This window comes from Vidua macroura, chromosome Z (genome assembly GCF_024509145.1).
Source record: "Vidua macroura isolate BioBank_ID:100142 chromosome Z, ASM2450914v1, whole genome shotgun sequence".
Lineage (NCBI taxonomy): Eukaryota > Metazoa > Chordata > Aves > Passeriformes > Viduidae > Vidua > Vidua macroura.
In genome coordinates, this window is record NC_071611.1 from 26,902,095 (window position 1) to 26,929,800 (window position 27,706).

A 27,706-nucleotide genomic window follows, 5' to 3' on the forward strand; every position below is an offset into this window, starting at 1 on the left:
AATTTCCTCTACTGAAAACAATTCTCATTTATTCAAAGGGAAGAGATGACACTGAAAAGCTGCACGAGACTTCTACACCATTTAAGAACTGTATCTTCTGAGTAGACCTAAGGACAGCAGCAACCTCTTCTACATAGTTTTATGACCACTAAGTTCCCAAACTTTCCCTTGTCCCTAGCTCTTCTTTGTTCAAATGGTAATGTACCACTCATTATCTTGTCCTCCCTCATGCTTTCTTTGTATCAGATCTGGGTTTAACTTTGCTTCATGTTTTGGTTTGTTAGGGTATTTTTGGTGGGGGAGGGGATTATTTGCTTGTTTGTCTGTTGATTAGCTTTTGCTTTTGTGGTTTTGTTTTGTCTGTTGATTAGTTTTTGCCTTTGTGTTTTGTTTTTGTGGTTTGAGCTTAATTTTGCATTTCTTTCCCTACTCCTGTTTAGCTGCTGCTATCACAGACTCTTAGCACCTGTGTACTCAGATACTTATTTTTTTTAACCCCTGAAATACTATTTACCCTTACAAACTTGGTGCAGATTTCTCTGAAGTCAGAGTTCAGTTGAGAATTTAGTATTCATATGGCAAAACACAGTTCCACTACTATTGAAATATCAACTCCTACTGCTTAAGAAAGGATTTTACATTCTGAAAATTCATGGTAAGGCAAATGCTTTTTATTAAATACAAATTAATTTGATGAATGCACTATGGAAAGACCAAGCTAAACTAATCACATTGCATGCTAAACTTGGTAATGGTGTAATAGTAACGCTGTATAAACTCCAGTAATGTAGGCTAATCCAAGTAAAATTGCAGCTACTACTAGTAAACAGTTTCTACGTACCTCAGTTTGCCAAAAATTAGAACCTGACAAACTGGCATTATCTACTTTTTTTCTTTTTCTTACCATTTGTCCAGGATATTAACTTCAAATGCAAGATTTCTGTTTGAGAATACTTTCTTTCAGGGCTTTCTGTATACACACAAATCTGAGGCACCAGTGAGGAAAGTTCAGCTTCTAGAAATAAATTAGATAGAGCATGAAGCTGCAGATTTCTTCCCATGCCTTCTTCCTGCACATAGCACTGTGGATGCCCTCAACTGCTTTAATTATGATCCATCTCATGTATTTCACAATTTTTAATTTTGACATTCACCCATGATAATTTTAAACATTTGGAATAATATTAGAAACTATTTAATGAGTCATCGTTACCTTCAGTCTTTCAAAAGAACACCATTTCTGTTGACAGAGCATAACAAAATGCAAAATCTATCTTTGAGAAGAATAGCAACTAAGAGAAGTTCCAGTATAACACATGACATTAAGTGTAAGCTCTACTAGTAGTCAGATTCCCAGATTCTTTACACTCATGTTTACAACACATCCAGTTTACATATATACAGCTTGTATTCAAACAATTTAAAGTTTGAGCTGCAAATCACCATTTTGTGCCAATTTTTGAAATAGTGTTAAACTGCGGAGGCTAGATTCTCGTTCACCATCCTTCCACAAAATAATGAGGTGGTCAGCAGAGCATGTAGCCAATCCCAGTTCACCAAAGTACAGGAACATCTGCAATGAAACAACTATTATTACCATGATGCTTGCATGAGATGGTCAACTTGTTTAATTATTTAATGCGTAGCAGGACTAAACAAACATACGTATCTGAAATGGCTCTGCTTATAAATAGGAATACAAAATTACATACTGTATGTTAGAGATGCCATAAAATTGCTACACAAAAACAAACTCTTTAGTCATTTCATACTGAAAGATCTCAGTCTAAAAAAAGCAGTGAAGCCTTACAGATAGAGAAGTTAAAGGACAGAATTCTGAAGAAACTTGTTTCAAGTAAACAGTACAAGAGTGAATTACTTGCATGAACTCTGATCTGGTTTCTTGGGAACAGAAGTGTTCTGTTCACTGGGTACACTGTCCCCCCTCCCCCCTGCAACACAGTAGAGTACTAGCAGCAGGCCTGGAAAGACCAAACAGCTGTGACAGACACATGCCTAGTCAGACAGAGGAAGTCAAACAAGCAAGAAACACAATACTGGAGGGAAGTACACCATCAGTGGAAGGATTCTGCAAGATCAATGGAGCTGACTAATCATGAGATAACGCATGACTTCTGAGATCTTCACAAGACTGCCTAAAATTAACCACTGACTGCAGCTCAACGTGACAGTCAATGGAACCAGTGATGTCACTATGGCATGCTCACAATGCCCTAATTCTTCAGTTTGTTAAAGGGATCTGTCTGGGGGAAGCATTCAGGCCAAACCCTACCTACCCTGGGAATGGTCACTTAATAGCTACAGGGTTCCAGTAGACATAGTCTGCCAAGTCTTCATCTTGGCCATCACATTTCATCAGTACTCAACATTTTCTTTCTCAACAGCTCCCATCTTCCCAGAGTTTAAAAAAGACTCAAAATTTTCCGTATGTAGAACATTGCAGGAAATCACATCCACCTTCATCTCCATTACTCCTTTGCTCTGATCCAACATTTGCCTCTCACTTTCTTTGTGTCTCTTGCTGAATTACACACTATGCCCTCTTGCTTTGGTAGCAACCTTCCAAGTGGGTAAGACCCCCTCCAACAGTTTTTCAAAAGATAGATGGCAGAAAGGGAAAGACAGCCTTGAAGAAATCCCTTTAGTAGAAAGGTTCACCTTAGTTATAAAATAAAAGCTTTCAGGTTTTAGCAGCAGCAGTCTGAAATCCAGCCTGTCTCATGAATGCTTGTGAGCAAAGCTACTCCAGAACCACACCATCCCCTTCTAGCTGCTCTTTCCCCTGCTCCTGCCAAGAATGTAACAGTGGACTTCTACATACAAAGTGCTGTGTTGCTCCAATACATTGTCACAGAAAAGTGTGGAGGGAAAATGCCATTTAAAACAAACACACACTATTTTAGGCAGACAGAAGCATGGAATTATACTGGTAGTACTGCTTAAGTTAAAAAAAAGACCTCCTTAATGCTCACCGCACAAAGGGCTAAGAAATTACTCTGTGTGTTTTGGTTTGGGTTTTATGTATAGGAGCCCTTCTTTAGATTGTGAACTTAAGATGAAATCTGGGTCATGTACATGGTTCCCACTTGTACTGCCTGCAGTCTTTAAATGAAGCCAAATACTCTGTCAGATTATCTCTAGCATTTATGTGCAAACACAGTCCTCAGGCATTAGTGAGCAAGTTGTCATTAGAATATTAAGTCAGTGTGCATTACTGTTTTCACACTGCACTAAATATACCACAAAATGTGCTCCTAGCCTCCAGAGCCCGACAGTCAAAAGTTACAGTTCAAAAAACACTGTCAAATTTATGTTACTTACTAATATTCACTTTTTCTCACTCTTACTAAAGCTGACCTACCTGCACAGCTGATGAATGACCAATCAAATCACCAACCAGCTCCAAGAAATACACAGGTGTATTCTCCTGCATCTTCTTAGCAGCTTGGTTTGCCTGCTTGTTTGCCCTTCCAAATCCCCACATGTTGAAAAACCCTGAGAGGGGAAAAAATCTCTTATTTTGACAAAAATCACAAATACAATTTATTTCTTCCAGCTAAAGAGAGAACTACAAAAGCCACATAAAATCTATAAGCAGGACACACTGTATGGCAAAGACAGAAGCACGGTACCGTGCAGCCCGTTAGCATCTTATTATTATAATTATAATCAAGATTATTCATCTTGAGGGAAGAAGGAAACACAGCTACTTGTCCCACTTAATGTAATTTAGAAAACATGCTGAATTACATACCGGGATGAGAGAATATACAGATTTAGGAACAAATACAAAGACTTCCTAAAAGAATGAACTGAACAGCAAAGGTAGATACAAGACAAGTTTATGTGAGTGTTTATCTTTGTTCTGCCCTCCTAAATTGTTAGTTGTGCAAAGAGTACAAAAATGAGGCGCCAATCTCTCCTCTGTATGTTCTCCACTACAGCACCTAAGTGTCGGTTCATTGCCTCCTTCCTTCAGCAACAACTATCAGCAAATGTGGAGTGTAAAGATAGTACTCCAGATGTTCCATTTAGATTGCACAAAAATACACAGCCACAGCCCCCAGAACTGTGTAACAGTACTGAAACAAGTAAGAAGGTTGGGTTCTGTTGACAGTGCAGTTCAGACTTTATTCCCTATCCTTCCTTCAGCCTTATCAGCACATAAAACTAGAATTGTGCTAAACTTGGTGCAAGGGAGATAACTGGTGAGATGAACAGCTTCTCAGTGGATCCCCAGAATAAAAATAGTGCAAATCAACAGCAATATCTCCCTAAGGTTTTTTCCAAACATCTTGATTCATAGAAGTTAGAAATTTATAATGTGAAACCAAATACCACTTGCCACTATGCAAATCAGCCTGTCACCAGCAATGCTGAAGATTGAATATTCCTGAAAAAATGTTTCTAAATCAACCCAGACAGCAAAAATACATTTTCAAAAGTTACCAACAAGAGATGAATAGCTAGGTAAACAAGATACACCAAGAAAATTACTCACACCCTGTATAAAAAAATTCCTACAGAAAAGCAACAGTCTATTGCTGTTCCCAGTCCTTGATACAAATTATATTGTCCAGAACACCTATTGAAGACCACAACTGCCAGTGTGCAGGAGAGCTTGGTCAAAGAGTAGCAAGTACTACAAAGGAACTGTCATTACTCAAGCATAAGCATGAAATACAGAAGAGATAGAAGCAGGGTCAGGCAATTTGAAATTAATATAGAGAGGCTGTAAGAGTAAGTAAAAATGAGATAAGGAAGGCCAAGACCCATCTGGAATTACAACTGGCCAAGGGTGTCAAAGACAACAAGAAGGGCTTCTTCAAATACATCAAGAACAAAATAAAACCTAAGGATAATGTGGGTCTGTTACTAAATGGAGGGAGGGACCCTGTAGACCAGAATTCAGAGAAGTCAGGTACTGTACTTCGCTTCAGTCTTCAGTGATAAGACCAGCCCTCAGTATTCTCTGACCCAACAGACCAAGGTAAAGGAATGCTGGAAGGAAGACTTTCCTGTGGTCAAGGAGGATTAGGTTAGAACCCATCTAGGCAAATCTGACATTCACAAGTCCATGGGCCCTGAGTGGATGCATCCATGAGTGCTCAGAGAGCTGGTGGACACCACTGCTCATGATCATCTTTAAAAGGTCATGGAGATCAGGAGAGGTGCTGAGGACTGGAAGAAAGCAAATGTCACCCTGGTCTTCAAAAGGGGCAAGAAGGAGGACCTCAGAAACTACCAGCTAGTCAGCCTCACCTCAATCCCTGAGAAAGTAATGGAGCATTTCATTCTGGAGACCATCTCTATCTACATGGATGACAAGATGATGATCAGGAATAGGCAGCATGGGTTCAATAAAGGTAAGTCATGTTTGACCAACCTAAGTGACTTCTACAATGAAACAACTACTTGGATGGGTGAGGGGAAAGTAGTGGATATTGTCTACTTGACTTCAGCAGGGATTTCAACGCTGTATCTCACAACATCCGCATAGACATACTCAGGGACGTGGGCTGGATGAGTAGACAGTGAGGTGGATCAAGAACTGGCTGAACAACAGATCCCAGTGGGCCAAAATCAGTGGCACAGTTTGAGCCCTGTCACTGGTGGGGTCCTCCAAGGTTCAGTACTGGGACCAGAACTGTTTAACTTGTTCATCCTTGACTTGTAAAAGGTGGAATGTGCCTCCTCAGCAAATTCACTGAGAACACAAAACTGGGAGGAATGGCCAACACTCTGGAGTGCTGTGCAGCCCTTCAGAAGGACCTTGCCAGATTGGAGAGATGGGCAGAGAAGAACCATCTGAAAGTCAACAAAGGCAAATGAAGGGTCTTGCACCTGGTGAGGAACAGCCTCAGGCACCTGGGGCTGACCTGCTGGGGAGCAGCTCTGCAGAGAAGGACCTGGGGATCCTGGTGACCATGAGCCAGCAGCATGTTCTTATGACCAAGAATGCCAATGGTATCCCGGGGTGCATTAGGAAGAAGATTGCCAGCAGGTGGTCCTGCCCCTGTACGCAGCCCTAGCAAGGTCTCCCCAGGAGTGCTTTGTCCAGTTCTGGACTCCTCAGAACAAGCAAGCAGGTCAAGCAGAAGGCTGCAAAAATGATGACAGCATCTGGACAGGCTGAGGACACTGGGCCTGATCAGCCTTGAGAGTGGACCTCAGCAATGTCTGTCAGTATCTGAAGGGAGGTATCAAGACAATGGACCAGACTCTTCTCAGAGGTGCTGAGTAGTAGGACAAGAGGCTATGGGCAGACACTGATGCACAGGAAGTTCCATCTGAATAAGAGGAAGAACTTCTTTACTGTGTGGGTGACTGAACACTGGAACAGGTTGCCCAGAGGTTGTGGAGTCTCCCTCACTGGAAATACTCTAGAACCATGTGGACACAATCCTGTGCCATGTGCTCCTGTGTGAAGAGGGAGGTTGTACCACATGACTCACTGTAGAACCTTTCAACCTTATCCATTCTGTGATTCTGTGAATGTCTATACTTCGGGAAAATGCTCCCTGTAACACAATCAACTAGCTCTGAGCACTGCAGTGCCCAGAGGCAGTATGTGAGTTTGGATACAGCTTCAAACCAAGTCCCAGTATAATTCCAAGTTCAAAGAGGAGATGTGGAAAACAATTTCTTTTGCTGCCAGCTGCTTATCTGCAAGTTTTTGTCACAAGGTCCTGCAATTACTTACTCTTGTATGCTACAGAATTCAGTACAGTTTGGTACAAGGAGGAAAGGATCAAGGTTTGTCAGGTCTTTTTTTTTTTTTTTTAACCGACTCATACAACTGTAAACTGTAAGTAAGCTTTATGGCACAGAATTGCTTCAGCTGGACCTTCTATCATCCCATATCAGATCTTTGAGGACTTGAACACCCACACTCTCTTCAGTTTCCCTCCCACACCTGTAATCAGTTGGTTAAACACAAGACATTATCTGTCTTTAAAAAACCTGAAAGCTTCTCTATTCCTATGTGATGAATACAGGATTTTAAATGTTCCTTTCACTCCCCACTACTAGCAAACCTGTCGGAACTGGTTCAGCTGGCAGCTGCTGCTTTTCTCTGAGTTCCCAAATGCGCACACTGCCATCTTCTGAACAGGAGATCAGCTGCCTGTAAAAACAGTTGATAAGCAACACTAGCATGGACACTTACCTGTGCAAATCACCTTGTGATGCTTCTGTGAAAGAGACAGTAAGTGCCTCAGGTTCCACACAAGTTTACTAGAAATCTTAAATGTAGCAGGGTGTACAGATGTTCCACAGAAAACAAAATTCATTAGTAGCAGAACAAAGTTTAACATATTTAGAATAAGTGGAAAAAATAAACCTTTTCAGCTCCATACTAAAAGCATACCGCTATGTAAACCAAAACACAACCTGTCTAAACTCTGCAAACACAGTTCCTCTAACTGGTTTCTGTAAGTTTACTTTCATTAAGCAAAACCCTATTTTTTCTTACAGAAAAATAATGAAAGCAAAGGTATTCTGTTTCATTACACATTTAGAACAGCTTAGAACACATGCATTTACAAGACCAAGGCCTCAGTTTTTATCTTTTGGCAGATTTTTCCCCAATGAACAAGAACATAATGGGATTTAATACTATTATCTATAGTACATTACAGCATATACATATATATGCAGCAACTTGTCCAAGTTGGTTGTCAAAACAAATTCCATCTAGAAACTCTGCACTAAGAAACAAAAACAGCAAGTTAGTTTTTGTTAAAACATTTCAATTGTTATAAAATAATTCGTGAAAAATATATTCTGAATATGCTATATGACTTTGCCTTCCAGAAGTAAAATGCCATTAAGCTATATTTTCACAATACAGACAAAAATGCTTCATCAAATCTGATTTTGAAAATAGCCAAGGTATTTTCAGCTTGTGTACCAGTCATACTGGAATATAGGTTTTCCCATTGAATTATAATGACAAATTTTCCAAAATCAGATCAACAAGCTCTACCTAATAAAAGCAGCTCAAACTGAAAATCAAGTCCCTGCCCTAGAAATCCAATGTAGCTTTGCAGTCTGTCTCTAGCCACCCTTCCAAGTTTTGCTTTTCTTTATTGCATTAAAAAAATGTACTATGTTTTTTGTACCTGTTTGGAAGCTTCTCAATGTGCAGCACGGAGGAGTCATGAGCAGTTCTCTGGCAGGCAATCACACGCTTCATTTGAAGATTATATACGTATATGCCTTTCCCAACACCAGCAAAAACACACTGGAAAGAAAATTCAATAGAGCAACTTACAGAAACAGATACTGAAAGATCACCTTGCATATAATGGATTTCCAGTGATACTATGACCTAGCTTGTTTCCATCCTCATGTTACTGCTTTATCCCAAACATATGAAATTAGCACATTATAAAAAAAGATGGATTTTTCAGAAGTAAATATGGGATATAATCTTATATTCTAAGCAGTAATTTTATGTCTGTCTTTTTATCCTGTTCCTCACAGTCTAAGCAGAAACTACGGATACTAACTAATTAATACACTTCTGTAATTAAATGCTTATGTTCTTACAGTAAAATAATGTCCCATGTTTTGAAAAACTCTTGTTTTATCAAGAAAAACTAAGGTTTATTCTCAGCTGAAGAAAATGATGGATACAGGCCTTGCTCAAGCATTTGATTTCTACTGAATTCAGAAAAGGAATTCTCTCATAGTAAAGTATTACACAATAATGCATTTTGCATTCAATGCTCTTCTTCAGAAGATTGCAGGCATTCCATCTCATAACCATCATGACCCAAAGACACCAGAAAGAGTTTACAGATCTTTGGACCTGGACCACTTCACATCTTTTGATGAACTTACAGAGGACAAGTGTACAATCCTGTGTATGTTCACATGATTAATATTCAGTACCAGAGAGGAGTGCAAAATGTTTCCATCCAGTACATATTTGCAGTTTTGAACATGCCTTGTTTAGATGACGGTGCTCTGGAACATTTCCTTAGACAGCAGCTAGCTTCCATTTACACAACCCATACATTAATATCTCATATACAATTCACATTACACATCTGTCAACATTCTGTACAACTTGTAACCTTAGGGTCTTTTGACAAAAGTTTCCTATATATATTCATCAATGTTTTGACATTGTTCAAAACTCCTTGTTCAGATTTTTATTCTTTTTTTTTCCCTTATGTGTATCTGTTGTGGGATCACTGAAACTGAACAGATTTCTGATACCACCATTACCAAATCAAGACAAAAAACCAAACCACTGAGCCCATTATCCTAGTTTTGTATAAGGTTCAAATTCAATGGCCTTCCACGTAACTCTTCCACCTTGAGCCATACAACCTTATAGCTTTGCAAAAGATGCTCTTCATGGAGCATTCTTCTTTTTTCACAAGCCCTGGCAAAATCCTGGTCATCTCAAATCCAAGAAAATAAAACATAAGAAGTATAAATTGTACAGTTCTATTAACAGGCAAGCTAAACACACATATACCAAGACAGCAGGTGCACTCCTTAGTGTTTCCTCTAAAAACCTCTACCATCCCATTTGTTTATGAATCATGTTTTGCCTACAAGCTCAGTGTCAAACTAGACAAGCGTACCTTCTCCAACTACCTAACTACCAAGTGTGGAAAACAGATAAAACACATATTTTACACTTATTTATGTTTTACCTATTTTTTAACATGGAGAGCAGTGTTCTGCTTTGAGGTAGCACATAACAAAATAATATCTTAGACAAATACATTTCTGCACCACCCTTCAAGCTCCTTAAGGAGCTTTACAAGTACTACCTTAAATGCACCTTCTCTTCTGGTACGTAACACTAGAACCACCTTTTCTTCCCATCATTCAAAACTCTCACAATGAAAAAAAAAATTACAGCAATTTATTTAGTTCAGTTCCATGAATGGAAGAAAGCCTTCAGCAGCCCCTGATTCCACATTGAATGTTTTGACAACTTCTGTCCTTCCTCAAATTCTTTCCTACTCCCTTAAAACACATAATATGTAGCCTTCATGCATGGAATCAAGATGTTTTGAAGCCAAATTACAGAACTTACCCTAAATAAAATTCACTTTTGGGTCATTGTGGAAATAAGTATTGTCATGGTTGGACACTGGCGCAATGCCAGCGTCCCCATGAAAATGCACCTTTTCTAAATAAATGCTGTGAGATGTTATCAGGAACAGAGCAGAGCAGGCCCAAGCTTAATAACAAAGGAAAAAAAAACTTTATTAATCTACTACTAATACAGAAAACACATAAACTAAATCCAGGATGAAGACCTTTTAAACCACCCCTCCTCCTCCCAATTCCAAAAACACCCAGCCATGAAACATCACCCAGGATTCTTGATCAAATCACCACCCTTCAGGTAATCTATACTCAAACTATCAAGGGAGAGAGAAGTCTCTCTTGTACCACAGACCCCCAGGAAACACAGCTGCCACCCTGTGTTTCCCTGTCACACATGGCAACCGCCCGGAAAAAAAATCTGCCAGTGTGACACTCTCCATTCCATGTCACAGTGCTCTCACCACCGTGCATGGACAGACTGCTCATAGGGCTCCTTTAAGGATGCTTTACCACAGACCCAAAGATACAACAGTTCAGTTTCTCATCCTGGGACTACAGTCCCCCCCATTTTCCCCTGGGGCCGAGGGGTCCAAAAACAGGACTCATCTTCTTCCCGAAGACAGAGGGTATCACCATTCCCTCTTCAGCTTTCTTCGTTTCTCGCCATTCCTGTGCTGTTCGAAGCTGAAACAGGTCTCCCTGGGTCACCACTGCATCCCCCTAAAATGCAGTCTCCATTGCAGGAGATTTTGGTTCAGTCCATGGCTAACAAGAAAAGTCCAGCCAAAGCTACTTCATCATCTCTTCCCACCTAAACATTTCTTCTTCTAACATCTCAGTTCCCGGACTATCTCTCTTCCACTACAAATCAAGGAGGAGTAATACCTTTAAAAAGCCCTCATTTCCTGGAAAGGGTTAAAAGTTCAGACTCCCTGGACGGCTGATATCTCAGTCCAGCGTTCCACCTCCCACGCTGGGCATTCCCCCCCTTCTCCTTCTCCTCTGCCGGCAGATTTCCAGGTGCCGCCAGGCCCTCTGTCTCTTTCCCTCTTGGCGGGGGGGGGGCAAAGGCATCTCCACTTCTCTCTACCCTTCTGTCCACAGGAGCTGGCTTGGCTCCAGACCCTCAGCCCCTCGGCCTACCCGGACAAGGCCGCGTGGCTTCCCCTCCCCCACCCAGCCCGAGGCCGGGCAGGGGAGGTCTGCACTCTCTGACGACCGGAACCAAAAGAGAGAGTTCTCCTGGGAGTTCTTGCTTTTAACCCCCTGTGTTCTCAGAGGCGTGTCCATACTTTCAGTGGTCACTCCAGGTGCCAATATCCAAACCTGACCACTGATTGGTTTGACCCAACTTCCTGGAAAAAATTCACTTCCATGTCAAACCACGACAGTATTGATAACAAAACCACTGGAAATGTCATCTTTAAAGGCAACCACATCTTTTTTAGCCCCCCACATCCCACCATATTTCTCCTCCAGGGTTTTAGGAAAGTTCTATTCAGAAAGAGGCAAATGCATCAGGCAACTATTTGGTCCTTACCCTATATTCAGGCTTTTCTACAGCTTTTATTTTGTTACAGCTTATATATCTGAATCCATTCTCAAGAATCTCTTTCTTAATCATTCTCAATAACTGACCTACATGCCCCAAACAAAATCCCACTGTACCTCAACAATCTTTTATTTTGCCACATTTAATTTTGTGAAATGTTGGTAACATTTAAATTAAATATCAACCTGAGTATTTTTAGTGTTTGCTGTACGATAACTGAGTTCTACCTGAGTATTCTGACCAAGAACTTATCTCTAAAGCATGACTATAGTAGACAGGCTCTTGGAAACATATTTGAGTATACAATTTTGTATAGTCCAACGGAACAGAAAGAGCAATACTGATTTACTATTAAGCATAGACATATGCCTGCTCTTAAATAGTACCCCATAGTATTATCATAGTAACCTCAGCTATAACTGCTCAAACAGGTGCATTACTGGGAAAACTGTATTTCCAGAAGCTGGAATACGAAAGATGCATGCCATCAAAACACATACCCATATTTATTTTTCTCTATTGGTACTGTAAACAATAAATCTTTGTTAGTCAAAAAGAAATGTTATTGTGATAGTCCATTATGTTAGTTTTCATGCCATCAATATATTAAACCCTTCATATAGGTCAAGAGCAAATATTTTATATAAAAACTGTTGACCATATAAAATAGCTGTGCACATTTAAAAGAAGCCTGTCATATTAAAACAAGGAAACTGAAAATATAAACCACTCAGTCTTCTTTGTAAGATCATCCTAGCTTACTTAAAGTAATTTACTCTGAAGCTTTTTACCTCCTCGTCAGATGTTAAGTGTTGAACTGAAGTTTCATGTGGGCTTTGGGATAACTTTATTTCTGGTTGTACATCTGGATGGACAGAGGAGTCCCAGAAGTTGCACTCAGACGCCTGCTTTGTCCAGTCAAGTGCATCCCAAACTATTAACTCACCTATGTGAGAACCTGTCACAAAAGTCAAATCTGAAGGGGAAAAAAACACACATAGAAATCACATATTAAAAAAAATAAATTTCACACAAAGCTACAACCCTAGAAAGGAAAGACAGTCCATTTATGCATAAAGCTAGGTAGAATGTGCGGTGCACAACTGACTGGACAAAAACCTCCCTCTTTGAGTAAATACTCATCTAATTACCTAATATAGCTCAGACAAGATCTCATGTAAAATTAGAATTAGGAAGGAGAACATTCACTGGCCACAGGGCACAGCACAGAGTTGCAAAGGCAAGGAACACCACCGGAAGTATGTACAAATATTTGAACTCCATTTCTACATACAAAGCCCTTCTATTCCTTGGAGAAGCAGGTGTACAGACATCACCCAGACACAACAAAGTATGTCTTTACCATAAATAGAAATACTGATCACAAATTAAATGAATGAGTTAATGATAATATTGAAGTGGCTGCTGATGACTTTGTTTATCACATGTGGAAAGGAACTTCTACAACAGTATTTAATGCAGGTAGCATCTTGTCTTTTGAAGCCAAACACTGCTTGCCTTTCATAATCAAAAAGGAGAAAATAATGGCAACAGTTAAGCTCAGAAACATGTATCATAGAATCCAAGTTTTCTTTCTTCCAGCCTCTTGTTATGTCTGTAACACAGCCCCTTTGTGGCAGGCAGACCCAAGGATAAATACACACTCTCTACCCCACCAGTAATACATTTTCCTGGCTGTGGGGTAGCTCCATTAAAAAAACAAAACAAAACAAAACAAAACAAAACCAAAAAAAAAAAAACCAGGGAACAAAAGAGTAGAGTAGAAAAGGCCATGGCATCGCATATCCCATTTTAAGAACAAGGAGGAACAAGCATTTTTAACTTTCACAACAGAAAGACCAAGAGTTCCATTTCCATCAATAACACGGACCCTTCTCCATTACAACTGGCCTGGTCTCATTTCACTGCTAATCCATAAACAAAGGAATTATATTTTGTCATATCACTACCTTTGCAGCTACACAAAAAGGTACATCCACTGGTTACTAAGTTTCACTCCAGTTAAAACTTTGGTTCAAATAAAAACTCCATAGATGAAATATCCCACTGGTAACAAAACCAGTAACATTATGAAATTACTCTTACCATTAACACTGACTAATGATGAAATGTTATCCTGATGGTCAACAAGACGCTTTACTTGAAGGATATTCCAAACTTCAGACCCATTGTTAGAAGCACTCAACCTAAAAATTACTTCAAAGATAGAAAAATTGTCTAAATAAGCTTTTTCATTTGTAATAAGATGGAGCTATACCTAAATAAAAAAACATTTTCAGAGATATAAATTAAGCATTTTCAGTGAGACCCTGTAAGAGCCACTATGATCACTCATAACATCAAAAAACAGGAAGCACTTATTTCAGTATTACCATTAAGGCCTCTTAACCACAGCAAATACAGCCTAGTAACTCTCAAATTCAGAGACCTGGTCAACACCAGAAGTGAAAAGTATCAGAGACTGTATGGATAAGTTACTAAAAATGAAACATGTTTCTTCAGGACTCTTCTATCTGAAATATTAATATTCAAAAACAATGCAATATCTCCTAGTAAGGCAACCAATATTGTCAGAAATTAAGACTTTAATCAGTCTTGGAATTTCTTTTCTATTGCAAGGGTACTACAAAAGCTACTCATTATAGCTTTGGATAGATAGAGATCTTCAATACCTCATACTTCAGATCCCAGTATAAGGAGACTCTAGAGAATCTGAGTATCTGACAACTCAGATAAGCAATTCCAGACCTTCTCCAGAAGAACAAATGTCAATTGCCACAATCAAATCTGTGGACAGGACAGGTGGCACTAACACTGAGGGAGCTGACAGAAGAGCTCACCAAGCTAATCTCTGTCATTCATCATCAGTCCTCGTATACCAGGAAGGTTCCAGTCAAATAGATGATGGCCAATGTGATGCCCGTCTACATGACTGGCTGTAGGAAGGATTGAGGGAACCACAGGCCTGTCAGCCTGACCCCAGTGCCAGGTAAAGTGATGAAACAAATTATCTTGAGAGTGATCATACGGCGCATACAGAACAACCAGGAAATCAGACTCAGACGGTGTCGGTTTAAGAAAGACAGGTCCTGCTTGACCAGCATGAGCCAGTGGGTGCCAAGGTGGCTAAGGCCAGCAGCATCCTGGCCTGTATCAGCAATAGTGTGGCCAGCAGGACCAGGGTAGTGTTTGTCCCCTTGTACTCCATACTGGTGAGGCCACAACAGCCACTCGAGGTGACACCTCAAGTTCTGTGCTCAGTTCTGGGTCCCTTATGACAAGAAAGATATTGAGGTGCTGGAGTGTGTCCAAAGAACACCAACAGAGTTGGTGAAGGGTCTGGAATACAAGTCTTATGAGAAGAGAGCTTGGGTTGTTTAGCATGGAGTAAAGGGAGACCTTATCACTTCCTACACCTACCTGAGAAGAGGTCATGGCAAAGTGGGCATTGGCCTCTTCTCACAGGCCACAAGTCACAGGAGAAAAGGAAGTGGCCTCAAGCTGTTCAAGGGGAGGTTCAGGTTGGACATGAGGAAGAATTTCTTCACTGAAAGGGTAGTTAGGCATTGGAATGGCTTGCCCAGGGATGTGGAGGACTAAGCATCCTGACAGCGTACTGGACATGGTACTTAGTTCTATAGTAGGTGGCAAACTGCTGATTGGCCAAAGCTTAGACTCAATGATCTTGGAGATCTTTTCCAATCTAAGTGATTCTATGATTCTACATATAGAAAAGCTTTGTTTTGCATGTCATGCATATTTCTAAAAAATTCTTGAGTAAGATTAGTATAGTCTCCTCTTTGTCAATGGTGAAAGAAAAAATGTTGCTGACCACACCCTAATACCATTTACTTATCCTATACAATTCCAGCAGAGTGCTTGTCACACATATCTCTGATAAGCAGCTGTTATGGAGAAGCATGAACACTGGAAAATGCAAGATACTCACTTAGCTCTTTGCCAACTGCTGCTGCAACACAATTTTTGGGCAATTCAACCAAAGCACTGATGCCTTTGAAAAAAGGGGTAAAAGGATATTAATTGATCACAAGAAAAGACAAGAAACTGCTAATTCCTTATTAATAAAGTTTTTAACAATCTTTCCACTTATCAAAACCAAAGTCTATTGCCTGAAGTTAAATGGCATCAGAAATTAACAGATTATCTCAAACAAAGGTAAGGTCAGGAGTTTTGGTGCTGAATCAAGCAGAATTCTGAACATCACACTTGTGGTGAAGCTGAAACTAAATCACCTTTTTATTTTAAATACAATTAAGATATTTATGTTCTAATGCTGGACAGTATTAAAAATACCATGACTATTATTGAGGCTCTAAATACAGGCAGTACCAACATTATTAGATACTTTTAATTGTGCATACTACCTCAAGTATGCACAATTCTAAAATAATGTGCAGAGCAAGATGAAGAATAAAGCATATGCTAAAATACTCAGCTTCCTGTCATCTTTCTTTCTTCATCCTGCACAGAATTTCCCACTCTGTGCCAAAGAACCAGCAGAGGAAAATTCCCCAAGGAATAAGCAACCTTCTTCCCACAAAGGAAGTCAGAGATTAGGACAGAAGAGAGGGCTCATGCCACACATTCCATTATTCCTTGTACCAAAGTTTCAATAGCACTTCATACTAGGCACCACAGTCCAACTGGTATTTAGCATGATATTTCATACTGAATCAAAAGAAGTATTAATATCCTCAAGTATTCAGAAGGCTTTGCCTACAACTACTCTATTCTATGACAAAAATAAGGCCAATATCAGTTCCACCTTTCAATGTGATTCATAGCTTTGTAAGCATCTTGGTAAAGCATAGCAATAGCATGCAAAATTTTTCTTCACACTGACAGATAATACAGAAGTTTATTAACAGAAAAGTATGATTGACAGTCATTTCTGATTATTATATTCCTATCAAAACATGCATTTTCTACATCAGAAGTACTGATTCTTAACAATAAAAAAGTAATCTTTACTGCTCTACTATTACAAAGCTTTGCTTAGAAATATAATAAAACTCCCACTCAATCACACAAAAAGCCAATCAAAGGATCTGGTACATGTTACAGCAAACACATTAATCAGCATCTGAGCTCAAGCCCTGTAGTCCAAGATAACGTACAGTTACTGAGATCTGAGATATTCTAAAACTTGTACAGCACAGAACATTAAAAGCAGTCTTAGTTTGGAAACTATTAAATCTGACATTTAAAAAAATAAAGGGCGACTAATACATAATGTTATCATTAGAATTAAAATGAATTTTCCAAGTTGGTTTTGCATCATTATACAGATCCTTTTTACTTGCACTTTAAGAGCTATAACGAGTCATTTCCATTTTTACCTGCATCAGTAAGATGACTGGTCTTACACAAGAGGTCTAATTTTTGGTTCCAAACACATAGATCACTCCCTCCAGACAACCATACATTCAGTCTTTGAAGAACTGTCAAACACTGCAGAACAAAAATCAGATATATGTCTCCTGCAAAAGTTCTTCAGGGAATTTCTCAATGAAATGATCATGAGCTTTAGTTAGATAAATCTGTAAGTACTATGAAATACAGTATCAAACATATTTAACACATATTTAATTACACACTAATATGTTAAATTTTTCATCAAAAAAACTTTAGAGTGTAAAAACTTTAAATGTTGTGGGTCGCCTTTTCCAACACAGTAGTAAAACCAAGTCACAGCACTACCTTTGATCTTTTCAAAAAGAAAACTGAGGTATTAAGAGTTCCAAAACCAAATTAAGAATTATGCCCACTTCTCAGCCACTCATTATGTACCTATTCTTAAATAAATCAATGCCATTCATTCTAACACACCTTCCCACATGACCCATGAGCCAGACATAATAGCTTAATGTATAAAACAAAACAACAGACATTCATAGGTTTTCCTCAGTACCTTTACAGTAGAATGGAAACATGACACTTTTTGAACCTGTCTGCCACTAGTGCAGTCCCAAACCTGTCTTTATTTATTAAGGAAACTGAAAGGTCTCTATGTATCATAAATGTAAATGCTGTTTTGGTAACTAAATGACAGATGAGGAAAGAGGTATGCAAAGACTCAAGTTTCCTAAACCCTGACATTCTTCTCAATATGGCCTAAATGATGTATTCATAAAGGCCTGTTATGGATTAATTTTTTTTGTGGCAAGGGTTGTATCTACATGTGAACAACAACTAGTTAAACCCCTGTGTAATCCAATTACACCTAGTGCATATTGGTAGCCATTAAGTGTTGAGATGGGCTGCAGCCTGTGTCAGTGCTATCTTTAGAAATAAAAACACAAAAAGCCCATAGCATTTTAAATTCTCTCCAGATCAAAGGATACAATAACTGTTCTGTCAGCTGATGCTGTGATAATCACATCTGTTTTTTCTTCAGTAACATTTGATGAAGAAAATGATGCTATAGCTGTAATTTTGTGTGTGTGCCCATGAAGTTCATAAAGTTTTTCTCCAGTCTGAAAAATAAAAACATGGAAAACTAAGGTTAAAATAGAAAAATGCCTACAGTAGCACAAAATGTAGGTATTAAATGACTTTTTAAAACAAGAATTACTATGAGTCTAAAATCTTCCTTCCTAAAGAAATTTAAGGATTTTCTACTTACTACCTTAAGTATTGATCGAGATCTTAAATTAAATAACATCCTATGAGTAAGTTTAAAGAAGTAGAACATGATGCAAATTACTCTCTGAGTAAAAAACCTCTAAAAGCCCTAAAGAACAAAATTCTGTATTAAAATAATTTAATTTTAAGGCAAATATTGGCTAATCATCCTTCTTAATAAATACTACAGCAATTCAGATTTGTTGACAAACTCTTACTTGAAAATGTTTTTTTTTTTAATTTTAAGTATTAGAAAAACCTGACCTATATTTATGGCCAACCTCCTGCCAGATTTATTTACTATGCACATAATCTACAGATTCAAGCAGGTGCTTTAGACAACTGCAGCTACTTCCACTAACATTTTAGTTAAATGGCAAAACCCTACAAACAAACATGCAGAAGCATTTTAAACATACAGCTAAAATACAGGGTAATTTTAACTTCTTGACAAGTAATGCAAACTTCTTGACAGATGTGATTAATGTTTTAAATTAAAAGTACAAATATTTGCTTTAATAAACACAATAGAAGTCCCACAGAAGTAGAAAACAGAACTCAGTTCATAAAGCTGGATATCCAAATGAGGTTTATGCTCAGAACACTGGGCATATATATTCATATATAATCCCTTTTTCAAATTATAGAATTACAAAATTATAAAAGGCCTTCAAAACCAGCAAAGCACTAGCAGAAACTGCTCAAAAGAAAAGTTTCACGTCTCTCATTCTGACCACTATAAATGTCACATAAATTTTTCAGAATATTTTAAAGAAAATTTAAAATCTGCAATTTTTGTTTCCTCAATTGAATGTTTGATACACTGTAGACCCTTCAAACTTCCTACTAAACAATGTAACTCATATACTAGACTTCCTTAGCCTATGCCTAATGCTCATTGGTTCTCTACAGTTTTATCAATGATATGGAGAAACAGAGCAATAGAGCAAAACAGCAGGTGTCACACTTACAGAGCACTCTTTGTATGATAAAACTAATGTCTTAAGGTTTTCAAAAGTTGCAAGAAAGTTTTTATCACAGCAAGAAACTAAGGGCCTGTTCGTGCACGGCATGAAATGTTTAATTCCTACTGAGTATCTTTTAAATACAATTTTTTGATAGCTCTCCATTAATCAATCATACTAAAGAGGTATTACTAATAGAGTGACTGAAATGTATTTAAATCTTACATGTATATAAAAATCCTGGCAGGTTTGAGATCTTGTTACATATTTGTTGAGTTACTAGTCAGCATTTCAGCATTTACAGCAAACACAGAACATACTTTCAAAGAGTAATTGAAGTCACAACTTCATACACACTTCTGCTTTTAAACAGAAAAACACTTTCAAACAGTAGCTCTGCAGCAATTCTTATTTATTCCACTTTTTTTGCTCCTAGACATTTCCACCTCTTCTCTACAACTTCTACCCTATCCAGAGCACACAAACTACTTCAAGAAATGACAGCTAACCTGAGCATTCCACAGAAATATGATTCCATCATCTCCTGCAGATGCAAACCTGGAAAAAAACCAAACCAAACAAAGAACCATAACAAACTGAAAACTTCATTATATCGTAATGTAATGGAAAAGCAGTAAATAATTATGGAAGTAAAAATGCTTACAAGATATATCAGATTCAGTCTTTAGAGAATAAACATGTATTTGTAAATCCTAATTACAGTTCCTAAACTGAAATAGCATATGTAAATAGGTGATTATCAACATATACCTAATATAAGAACAAGACCTAAGGATTCCAATAGTGTTATAAAAAAATATCTTCATGGGTGACCTCAGTCTTTTCCAGCCATGATCACCATCATTTATAACCTTGTCTGTTTCCTGAAGGAGCAAGAAACGGTCAAATGATCAACAAAAAAATCTATTCTTAAAATGTGTTATGAACTCTGTTTAATTTAATGTGTCAAATGCTAGAGTATTACTTGAAATTTTATCTCAGTCCAGTTTTTGGCAGACTCGTGCTGAGGCTTAGCCTTCTTTAGTGATCTTCCAATCAATACGAGCCTTACGTCATGTTTAAAAAGTACAAGAGCAATGAAGAAAAAACCAACCAGCTTTCTGTTACATTCATAGAGGATTTATTTAGTATCTTCAAAAACCAATATGAGAAAATTTTCCACTCACTGGTTTTAGCTGAGCCACTGAGAAAACAAGAAAATCCTTCTGTAAAATTCTCACTAAGATGATATTATCTAAAGACCTGAAGCGTGAAACTTGGCTTACAATAGTTGACAAAAAGCACACAATGGAATAGTTGCAGAAACTAAACAAAAACATTTCAGAAGGTGAGTAACAATACTAGTCTTACTGAAAAGAATCAGGTGAAAAATATTATCATGTGTTTAACAATATAGAAAATACCATATTCTTGATAAATAAAATTTAGAATTACTGCCAGTAACAACTGAAACAACTCTATTAAACTCCTCAAACTCTCAGAATAATAACCAGCTATGCAATTCACTCATTATACATATGCTATTTCATAACCTATCTTAAACATCACCACTTAGGCTTTAGTTTTACAATTATTATCATTATTTTAGCTTTAGTAATTTACCTGCCACCAAATAACACAGCCCAAAATGGTAAAAGATTTCTTTTTATAAGACTGCATGTACAAGCTAATAACACTGCAGTGTTTCTACGAAGATGAATTACACATATTCACTTTACATTTGAGAAAAACATACTTTGATAAAGAGTTATTTTACTAACTTGTCTGGGGAAAAAAAGACTGAAGAAACCACAGAAGATTCTTCCATTTTTATATGAATCTTCTGGTGGACTACTACACAGAAAAATAAATGTTATAAGAATGCATGTAACTTTCCTGACAGATATATATTTATGACATTTAAAATAAAAACCAGCAAGCTAAAAATCCTCCACGGAGTCTTCTGTGAAATTTTATTTATGTATATATATATATATATATATATATATATATATATATATATATATATAATATTAGAAAATAAGATTCTGTGGGCATTTCTGAACTGGAAGACACCACTAGCATGGTCTCTTCCAATCAATGTGCATGGGAAGGAAGAGAACCTTCCTTCATGAAACACCTGCTGTACACTGCAAGGATACAAAACAAACTCTTGGCCATATTAACTTCATGCAGTGTATTGATGACTATATTAGAATTTCCCTTCTGTGTCTAATCTGTAAAAGATATAAACTACTACAGCTCCTTAACAAAGCTAATCTTGCCTATTACTTGTGTTCTTAGTCACTAAACGTTTTCTATTTAATTCTCCACATCAGTCAAGAGTCACTACATTTTATGACTGAATAACTTTTAAGGCAGAAAATTATTTCTTCTCTCATAGAATTACGTTAAATTAAAGAACATGCAAGGTAAATTTAGAGAAAACTAAAATAGAAACTGGGTTGTAATGTACAACTATCATAATTCATTCTCTCAGTCACATTTCCTAAGTGACAAAGGTAAATACAATTATTTCATCTTCTTAACCAATTTTCCAGTTTTTAGATAACTCTGTCCTCAGAAGATAGATAACTCAGTCTTCAGAAGTTACAGACAGAGATTGTTAGGAAATATACAGAAAGGTGCATATAGCTGAAACCTGAAGGAGAGAAACAAAGGAACTATCAGGTTTCAAAGAAGTATAGCAAGTTGAACCAGATCAAACTGGAAGAGACATGTAATGCAGAGGTTAGGCATATGGTGACTTGTGCTAAGTAGTCATTCTGAATAAAGTAGCTAAAAACTGTAAAACTTGCAAAGCTAAAAATTGCATTAATCAAAGCTCAAGTGAATTTAGCACTATAGCATCAAAAGTGCAACAAAAGATCAGAAAGAAAGGAAAAGCAACACTCATTATTGAAGATGTCATGTCCAATTGTTATAGCACATCTGTAGGAGTCCATCACACTCTTTCGTAGAACCAGTAGGTAAAGCAACAGCCATCCTCAATTCAGAAACATAGAGCACATGCATCCTGTCAGAACAGCAGCAGACAGTACTGCATATTGTCCTGTGAGAATCTATGCATGTACAGAAGGCAGCACTCAGACTAAGAACAGACTGAAAAAGAACAGCTGAATTCGCTAAAGGCAATTCTTACAAACAGATGAATCTTTACTGAGAAATGTAACATTATCACCATCATTTTCTCATTAAAGTATGACTTAAAAGAGAAGCCAAAAGATACCATAACATAGCAAGAAAAGGGAGTATACATCACTTAACATCAGTTTTTCCAGCTCTCACCCTCCAAAAGTAAAAAGAGAGGATTAAAATGTTACTACATTTTTACAAACATACTGCCAAAGACATTGTGAAACAATTTGAAATGGCATTTCATACCTGCAATCATCTATTTGCACTAGAAATCGCACTATATCTTGATGGCCTTTCAACACAAGGAGCTCCGTGTAAGGATTCTGTATTTGTTCTTCACCAATTGTCTGTACAGAGGATTTCTAAAATTCATAAAAAAGGAAGTAAATTTATTTTGTACCAACATAATTATTTTCATCAGATCTTTGTAATGTCTAACAGTTTACAGACAGATCCATGTGTAGTTTCTGAAATACCATGTTGCCTTAAGGAAAATCATTACAAAATATAATTTCCTGTTATTTCATGTAAATAATAGCTTTCTATAGTATGTATTTTAAATTCCGTTATAGCATTTTCTTTTCAACAAAAACATTTTGTACTGATTTAATCGCTGATACAGTGAGATGAAAACCCAGCTCCAGTTATAAGCTGTCATGTGAAGCCAGCTTCATGACTCAATTCACCATACATTCAGTTTTTCATTAAAGTACACCTCTTACAAGATGGCTGTAAACCTCTCATATCTTTCATCTACTGTTCAATTTTAAAATCCTATATAAAGACAACATATTTAAAGCAAATAAAAACAAATGCTGTTCTCTTCCATAATATATAAATGACCCACTGATACTCTATTCACAAAATACCAAAGCAAACTGCTTAAAAAAAATAGAGAATTATTAATCATTTTACAGAACAGCATCTGCAATTACCCCTGACTAGACTATTAATTAAAAGAACAATCAATCACTTGGAGCAACCTGATCACTAGGCAGGGTCAATAAAATACTGCATAGAATTACATTTTCAAGACAGAATAGTTCTGTCAATCTCAATCATCATTTTATTTCAAGACAACTTTTTTGTAATTAAGATCTTAAACATTCTGAAATAACTTGTCAGATTTAACCATCTAAATAGCTCAGTAGTTACTCAGTGACAGCACTCTCTCCCCTTAGATTTATTTTACACAACAGTCAACATCATACTATTTCCAAGACTGTCCTTTCTTTGAGAACTTCAACAGAATGTACACTGTAAAAAGAGCAGCTGCAGAATGCTGTACAACATCCAGCACATGACAGGTAACACCATATGAAACACAAACATGTTATCCTCAGAAAGTTGAACTTTTTCTTGCAGGATTAATAAATTATTTTCTATTATTTTGATATTGATACTATGATAATATAATTCAGAAACTAAGAATGACAGTTAATGAATATGGATAGAAAGAAACCTGTTGCTTTTTTAAAAATGAAGAGTTATTAATTTTTAAATAAAGCTCTTGTGATTTTATCTTGATTTTGTGCTACCTGATGCATTTCATGAAGCAACTGTTCCTCATTTTGTGCAATCACATGAGAACAGCAGTTCCCCTTTAAAATAATGCAAGTAGAATCTGCATGGCCATAATAACAAATTAAATAACTTGGAGTTCATCCATTATAAGCTAATCAAAACATTTCTTTAAAAAAATGAGAGTTCTAAAAATCCTAAGGAAATCTCAGTATTGCAATACTACAATCAGAAAACATACATTCAGAAAACAATTTTAACACCATTCTGAAAAACTCAGAATTTGTATCATTAACACCCCAATTCTACAGTCTGATGTTGCTCCCTATTCAATACAAGATGGTGTTACTTCTTTTGAACAACATGTCTAATCTTAATTCTAACAAAGCCTGTGAATACTAAAAGGTACAGCACTTATAAGGTACTTATATATAAGAACAAAATATCATCTTTTTCCCAAGAAATGTCATACAACAAGTTATGCTGTCTTCAGATCTTCATTAATATTTACCCAGGTGTTGGGTTACATAAGTGTTCTTTCTCTGAAGAAATCTATTTTTTTATACAAACTATTAACTGGACTCTCCTGTAGCAACACCAAGTTTTTGGAGGTAAAAGCTGAATATTGAAGTTAATGGAATCTATTCCCAACATGCATATTTTTATGCATGAGCTGTAAGCAACATTACAGTAATCAGAAAAAAAAAAAAAAAACAACCAAAATGTTCATCTCAACCTCAAAACTTCCTAAGATGTGAAGCATTTACAAAGTGAGATTTTCAAAAGCTATTCATGAAAAACATGGATACAAAAGTACACAGGCATACTGATCTATGGAACATGGAGCATGACAGATTAGCTCCCATGGATCACAATGCTCCTGCACTTAAGTGCTCCCACCACCAGAGCCACTCTGCCCAAGATGAACACCATGGCTGCCCATCAAGTGAAGAGATTCTGATTCCACAGTTAATAAATAAAAATAAATAAATAAATGGGTAAGGAGAAATTTCCATTTCACAAACTTAGGACAGCTTTGCCAGAGGCCTCCTCTATTCACCCAGTGCAATGCCACTCTCTAACACATCTGTCTGAAGTCACAGCACAGGAAACAAATAAAACAAATACCATAAGTCCATAGCCTACACACTGCTGTGGGCTTTCTTATCTATTGCAGAACTAATGGTGACAAAAATTATTAGGTAAAACAATATTACATCATGCAGCGGGGGAAAAGTTAGGGGACTAACCCTCAGCAATACTTCTTCTTCAGATTTTCAGCTGAGAACTAAAATTATTACTATCATTCCACAAATCTGTGAGATCAAAACAATGAGAAAAAAAGTCCTGTGGATTGGATTTAACCAAGGCATGAATGGTAGAATGGAAGAAGCAGGCCACACCTTGATTTATGTTCATGCTTTATTAAATCACAGTATATAAACCAAAGCCAGAGTCTAAACTTTGGAGAGGGATACACAACAATGCAGTTTTCTATCGCATCTTAAAAAACTGCATCGTATTTCCTATCCTCCTCCTAAAAACAACTGCACACAAGCCTGCAAATGTGACTGCAATCCAGCTGGCATTTTGACTGATGACAAAAGTCAGAGGTATTTCCATACATCGTCATTCCAACCTGGTGCAGACCCAAATTAAGTACTGACCTTTAAAGTCAACCATAATATTGGCATAACTTGCTCATGAACAGCAGCTGAAAAATAATTATTTCCTCATACTTGCCTAAATTACAAAAGCACTAAGTGCATGGAGCACAGCAATACTTTAATTAACTCTGGTTAAATCCATGCTGAGAACTTCAGCAGATTCTTAGAGACATGAAAAGTCCAAAAATCTCTCCCTCTAATCCAGTAACATTACTCTTAATTTGAGCAGCAGCAAGGATGTCAGTGTATAGTGCACTCCATAACAAAGCATATTTAATGGATGAGGTACTAAGAAGAAATGCTGGAAAACTACTACAAACTACTGTGACACATAAATAACAATTTACTGCCTATAACTTACATTATCGACCTCAGAGTCCTGACAGCAGAACTTGCAAGAACTGCATGAAACACACCATAATTCCCGCAAAGCAGGAGCTTAGCTCAGTCGTTCTGCTGTTCACAGAATCAATTAGGTTGGGAAAGACATCTGAGATCGAGCCCAGCCTAAGATAAACATCACCTTGTCAACTAGACCACGGCACTGAGCGTCACGTCCAGTCCTTAAACACCTCGAAGGATGGTGATTCCACTGCTTCCCTTAGCACTCCATTCTAATATCTAATCACTCCTTCTGTGAAGAAATTATTTCTGATGCTCAGCCTGAATCTCCCCTGGTGCGGCTTGAGACTGTGTCCTCACCCTGTCACTGGGTGCTTGGGCCAAGACACCAACCCCCAGGGCTATCCCCTTTTCAGGTAGTTGGAGAGAGTGATAAGATCTTCCCTGAGCCTCCTTTTCCCCAAGATAAAACCAACCGAGCTCCCTCGACTATTCCACACTGGATTTGTGGTCCAAACCCTGCATCATCTCCAGCACCTCAATGTCCTCCTTGAACTGAAGCGCCCAGACCTAGACACAGTCCTTGAGGTTCGCCTCTGTGCTTTCCCAGCACCCCTGTTTCTATTCGAGGACGTCCGTAATCCGTTCTAATCAGTCCGACTGCCTCGCAGGCCGCGACCCGGTCCGGAGCACGACCCATCCCGGGGCCAAGACCCACCCAGCGGGAAAGGCCGTAGCCCAGTGCCTCCCAACTTCACGACACCACCAGCCCCAAGCGTAAGGCTCCCAGGGAGCTGCCTCACCTCCGCCAAGCCCTGCGGCTCCCGGCCGCCGCCGATCAGCCAGCGCAGCATCGAGAGCAGGCCCGGGACCGCGTTCGGCCCCTCCTGCGGCACCGGCGGGGCGGCCGCGCTGAGGGACAGGCTGCTCAATCGAGCTCCGCGCCGACACCCGCCCGCCGGCGGGCGGGGCTGGGCGCGGCCTGAGCAATCGATCGCCGAGGGGGTGCGCCGTGCCGGTGGTCTAGGGTGTTACTGCGCGGCTTCGTACGGCGGGCAAGTGAAATATTTACTGGCCTTTTACCTCGCTGTCTTCCGACGTCAGAGAAGACTTATGCTATTTCCTTTTACCATATTGCATATTACCACATTACATATATGTTATTACCATTTTATTGTGACGGTCTTCAACTGTTTCTTGAAGTGGAATAAGCACCAAAATATTTTCTAAGTAAAAGATTTCTCTGTGGCGGTTTCCATCCTCCCTTGCTGAGGTCTTTGATGCTTCTGTCAGGATGAAGCAACAAATATGGGTAAACTCACCTGATTCACTGTCCTGCTCCTCTGCAGCCCTTCACAAATCACAGAGTTGAGTGGTTTGGGTTGGAAGGAACCTTAGGGTTCATCTAGTACCAACTTCTCTACCATGGGCAGGACCATCTTCCACTAGACCAGGTTGCTTAAATCCTCATCCAGCCTGGCCTTGAACGCTCTTAGTGGTGGGGCATCCACAACTTCTCTGGGCAACTTGTGTCAGTGCCTCAGCACCCTCACAGTAAAGAATTCCTTCCTAATACCCAGTCTAAATCTATCCTCTTTCAGTTCAAAGGCATTCTCCTCTGGTCCTGTCACTTCATGCCCTTATAAAAAGATCATCTCCATGTTTCTTGTGGGCTTCCTTTAGGACCTAGAAGGCCGCAAGAGAGTTGACTCGGAGCTTTCTCTTCTCCAGGC

General features: G+C 38.3%; 1 protein-coding gene across 3 annotated transcripts; it reads right to left on the reverse strand.

Annotated features, from left to right (window-relative positions):
* Positions 1 to 649: 649 nt before the first annotated feature.
* Positions 650 to 26,879, reverse strand: WDR41 (WD repeat domain 41). 3 transcript variants are annotated; one of them, XM_054002635.1, is made up of 14 exons: positions 26,777 to 26,879; positions 22,690 to 22,805; positions 19,794 to 19,842; positions 18,040 to 18,171; positions 17,607 to 17,669; positions 17,035 to 17,146; positions 15,624 to 15,686; positions 13,760 to 13,870; positions 12,600 to 12,629; positions 12,445 to 12,518; positions 8,145 to 8,266; positions 7,059 to 7,147; positions 3,383 to 3,516; positions 650 to 1,573 (listed from the first exon to the last, which is right to left on the reverse strand). In XM_054002635.1, the coding sequence occupies exons 1-14, from the start codon at positions 26,825 to 26,827 to the stop codon at positions 1,421 to 1,423; spliced, it is 1,299 nt and encodes a 432-aa protein (XP_053858610.1). In that variant the 5' UTR covers positions 26,828 to 26,879; the 3' UTR covers positions 650 to 1,420. The 3 variants fall into 3 exon arrangements, with proteins under 3 accessions (XP_053858610.1, XP_053858608.1, XP_053858611.1); XM_054002633.1 differs by having other exon boundaries at positions 12,445 to 12,629; XM_054002636.1 differs by lacking the exon at positions 26,777 to 26,879 and adding an exon at positions 21,066 to 21,138 and having other exon boundaries at positions 12,445 to 12,629; positions 22,690 to 22,782.
* Between the last annotated feature and the right edge of the window lie 827 nt (positions 26,880 to 27,706).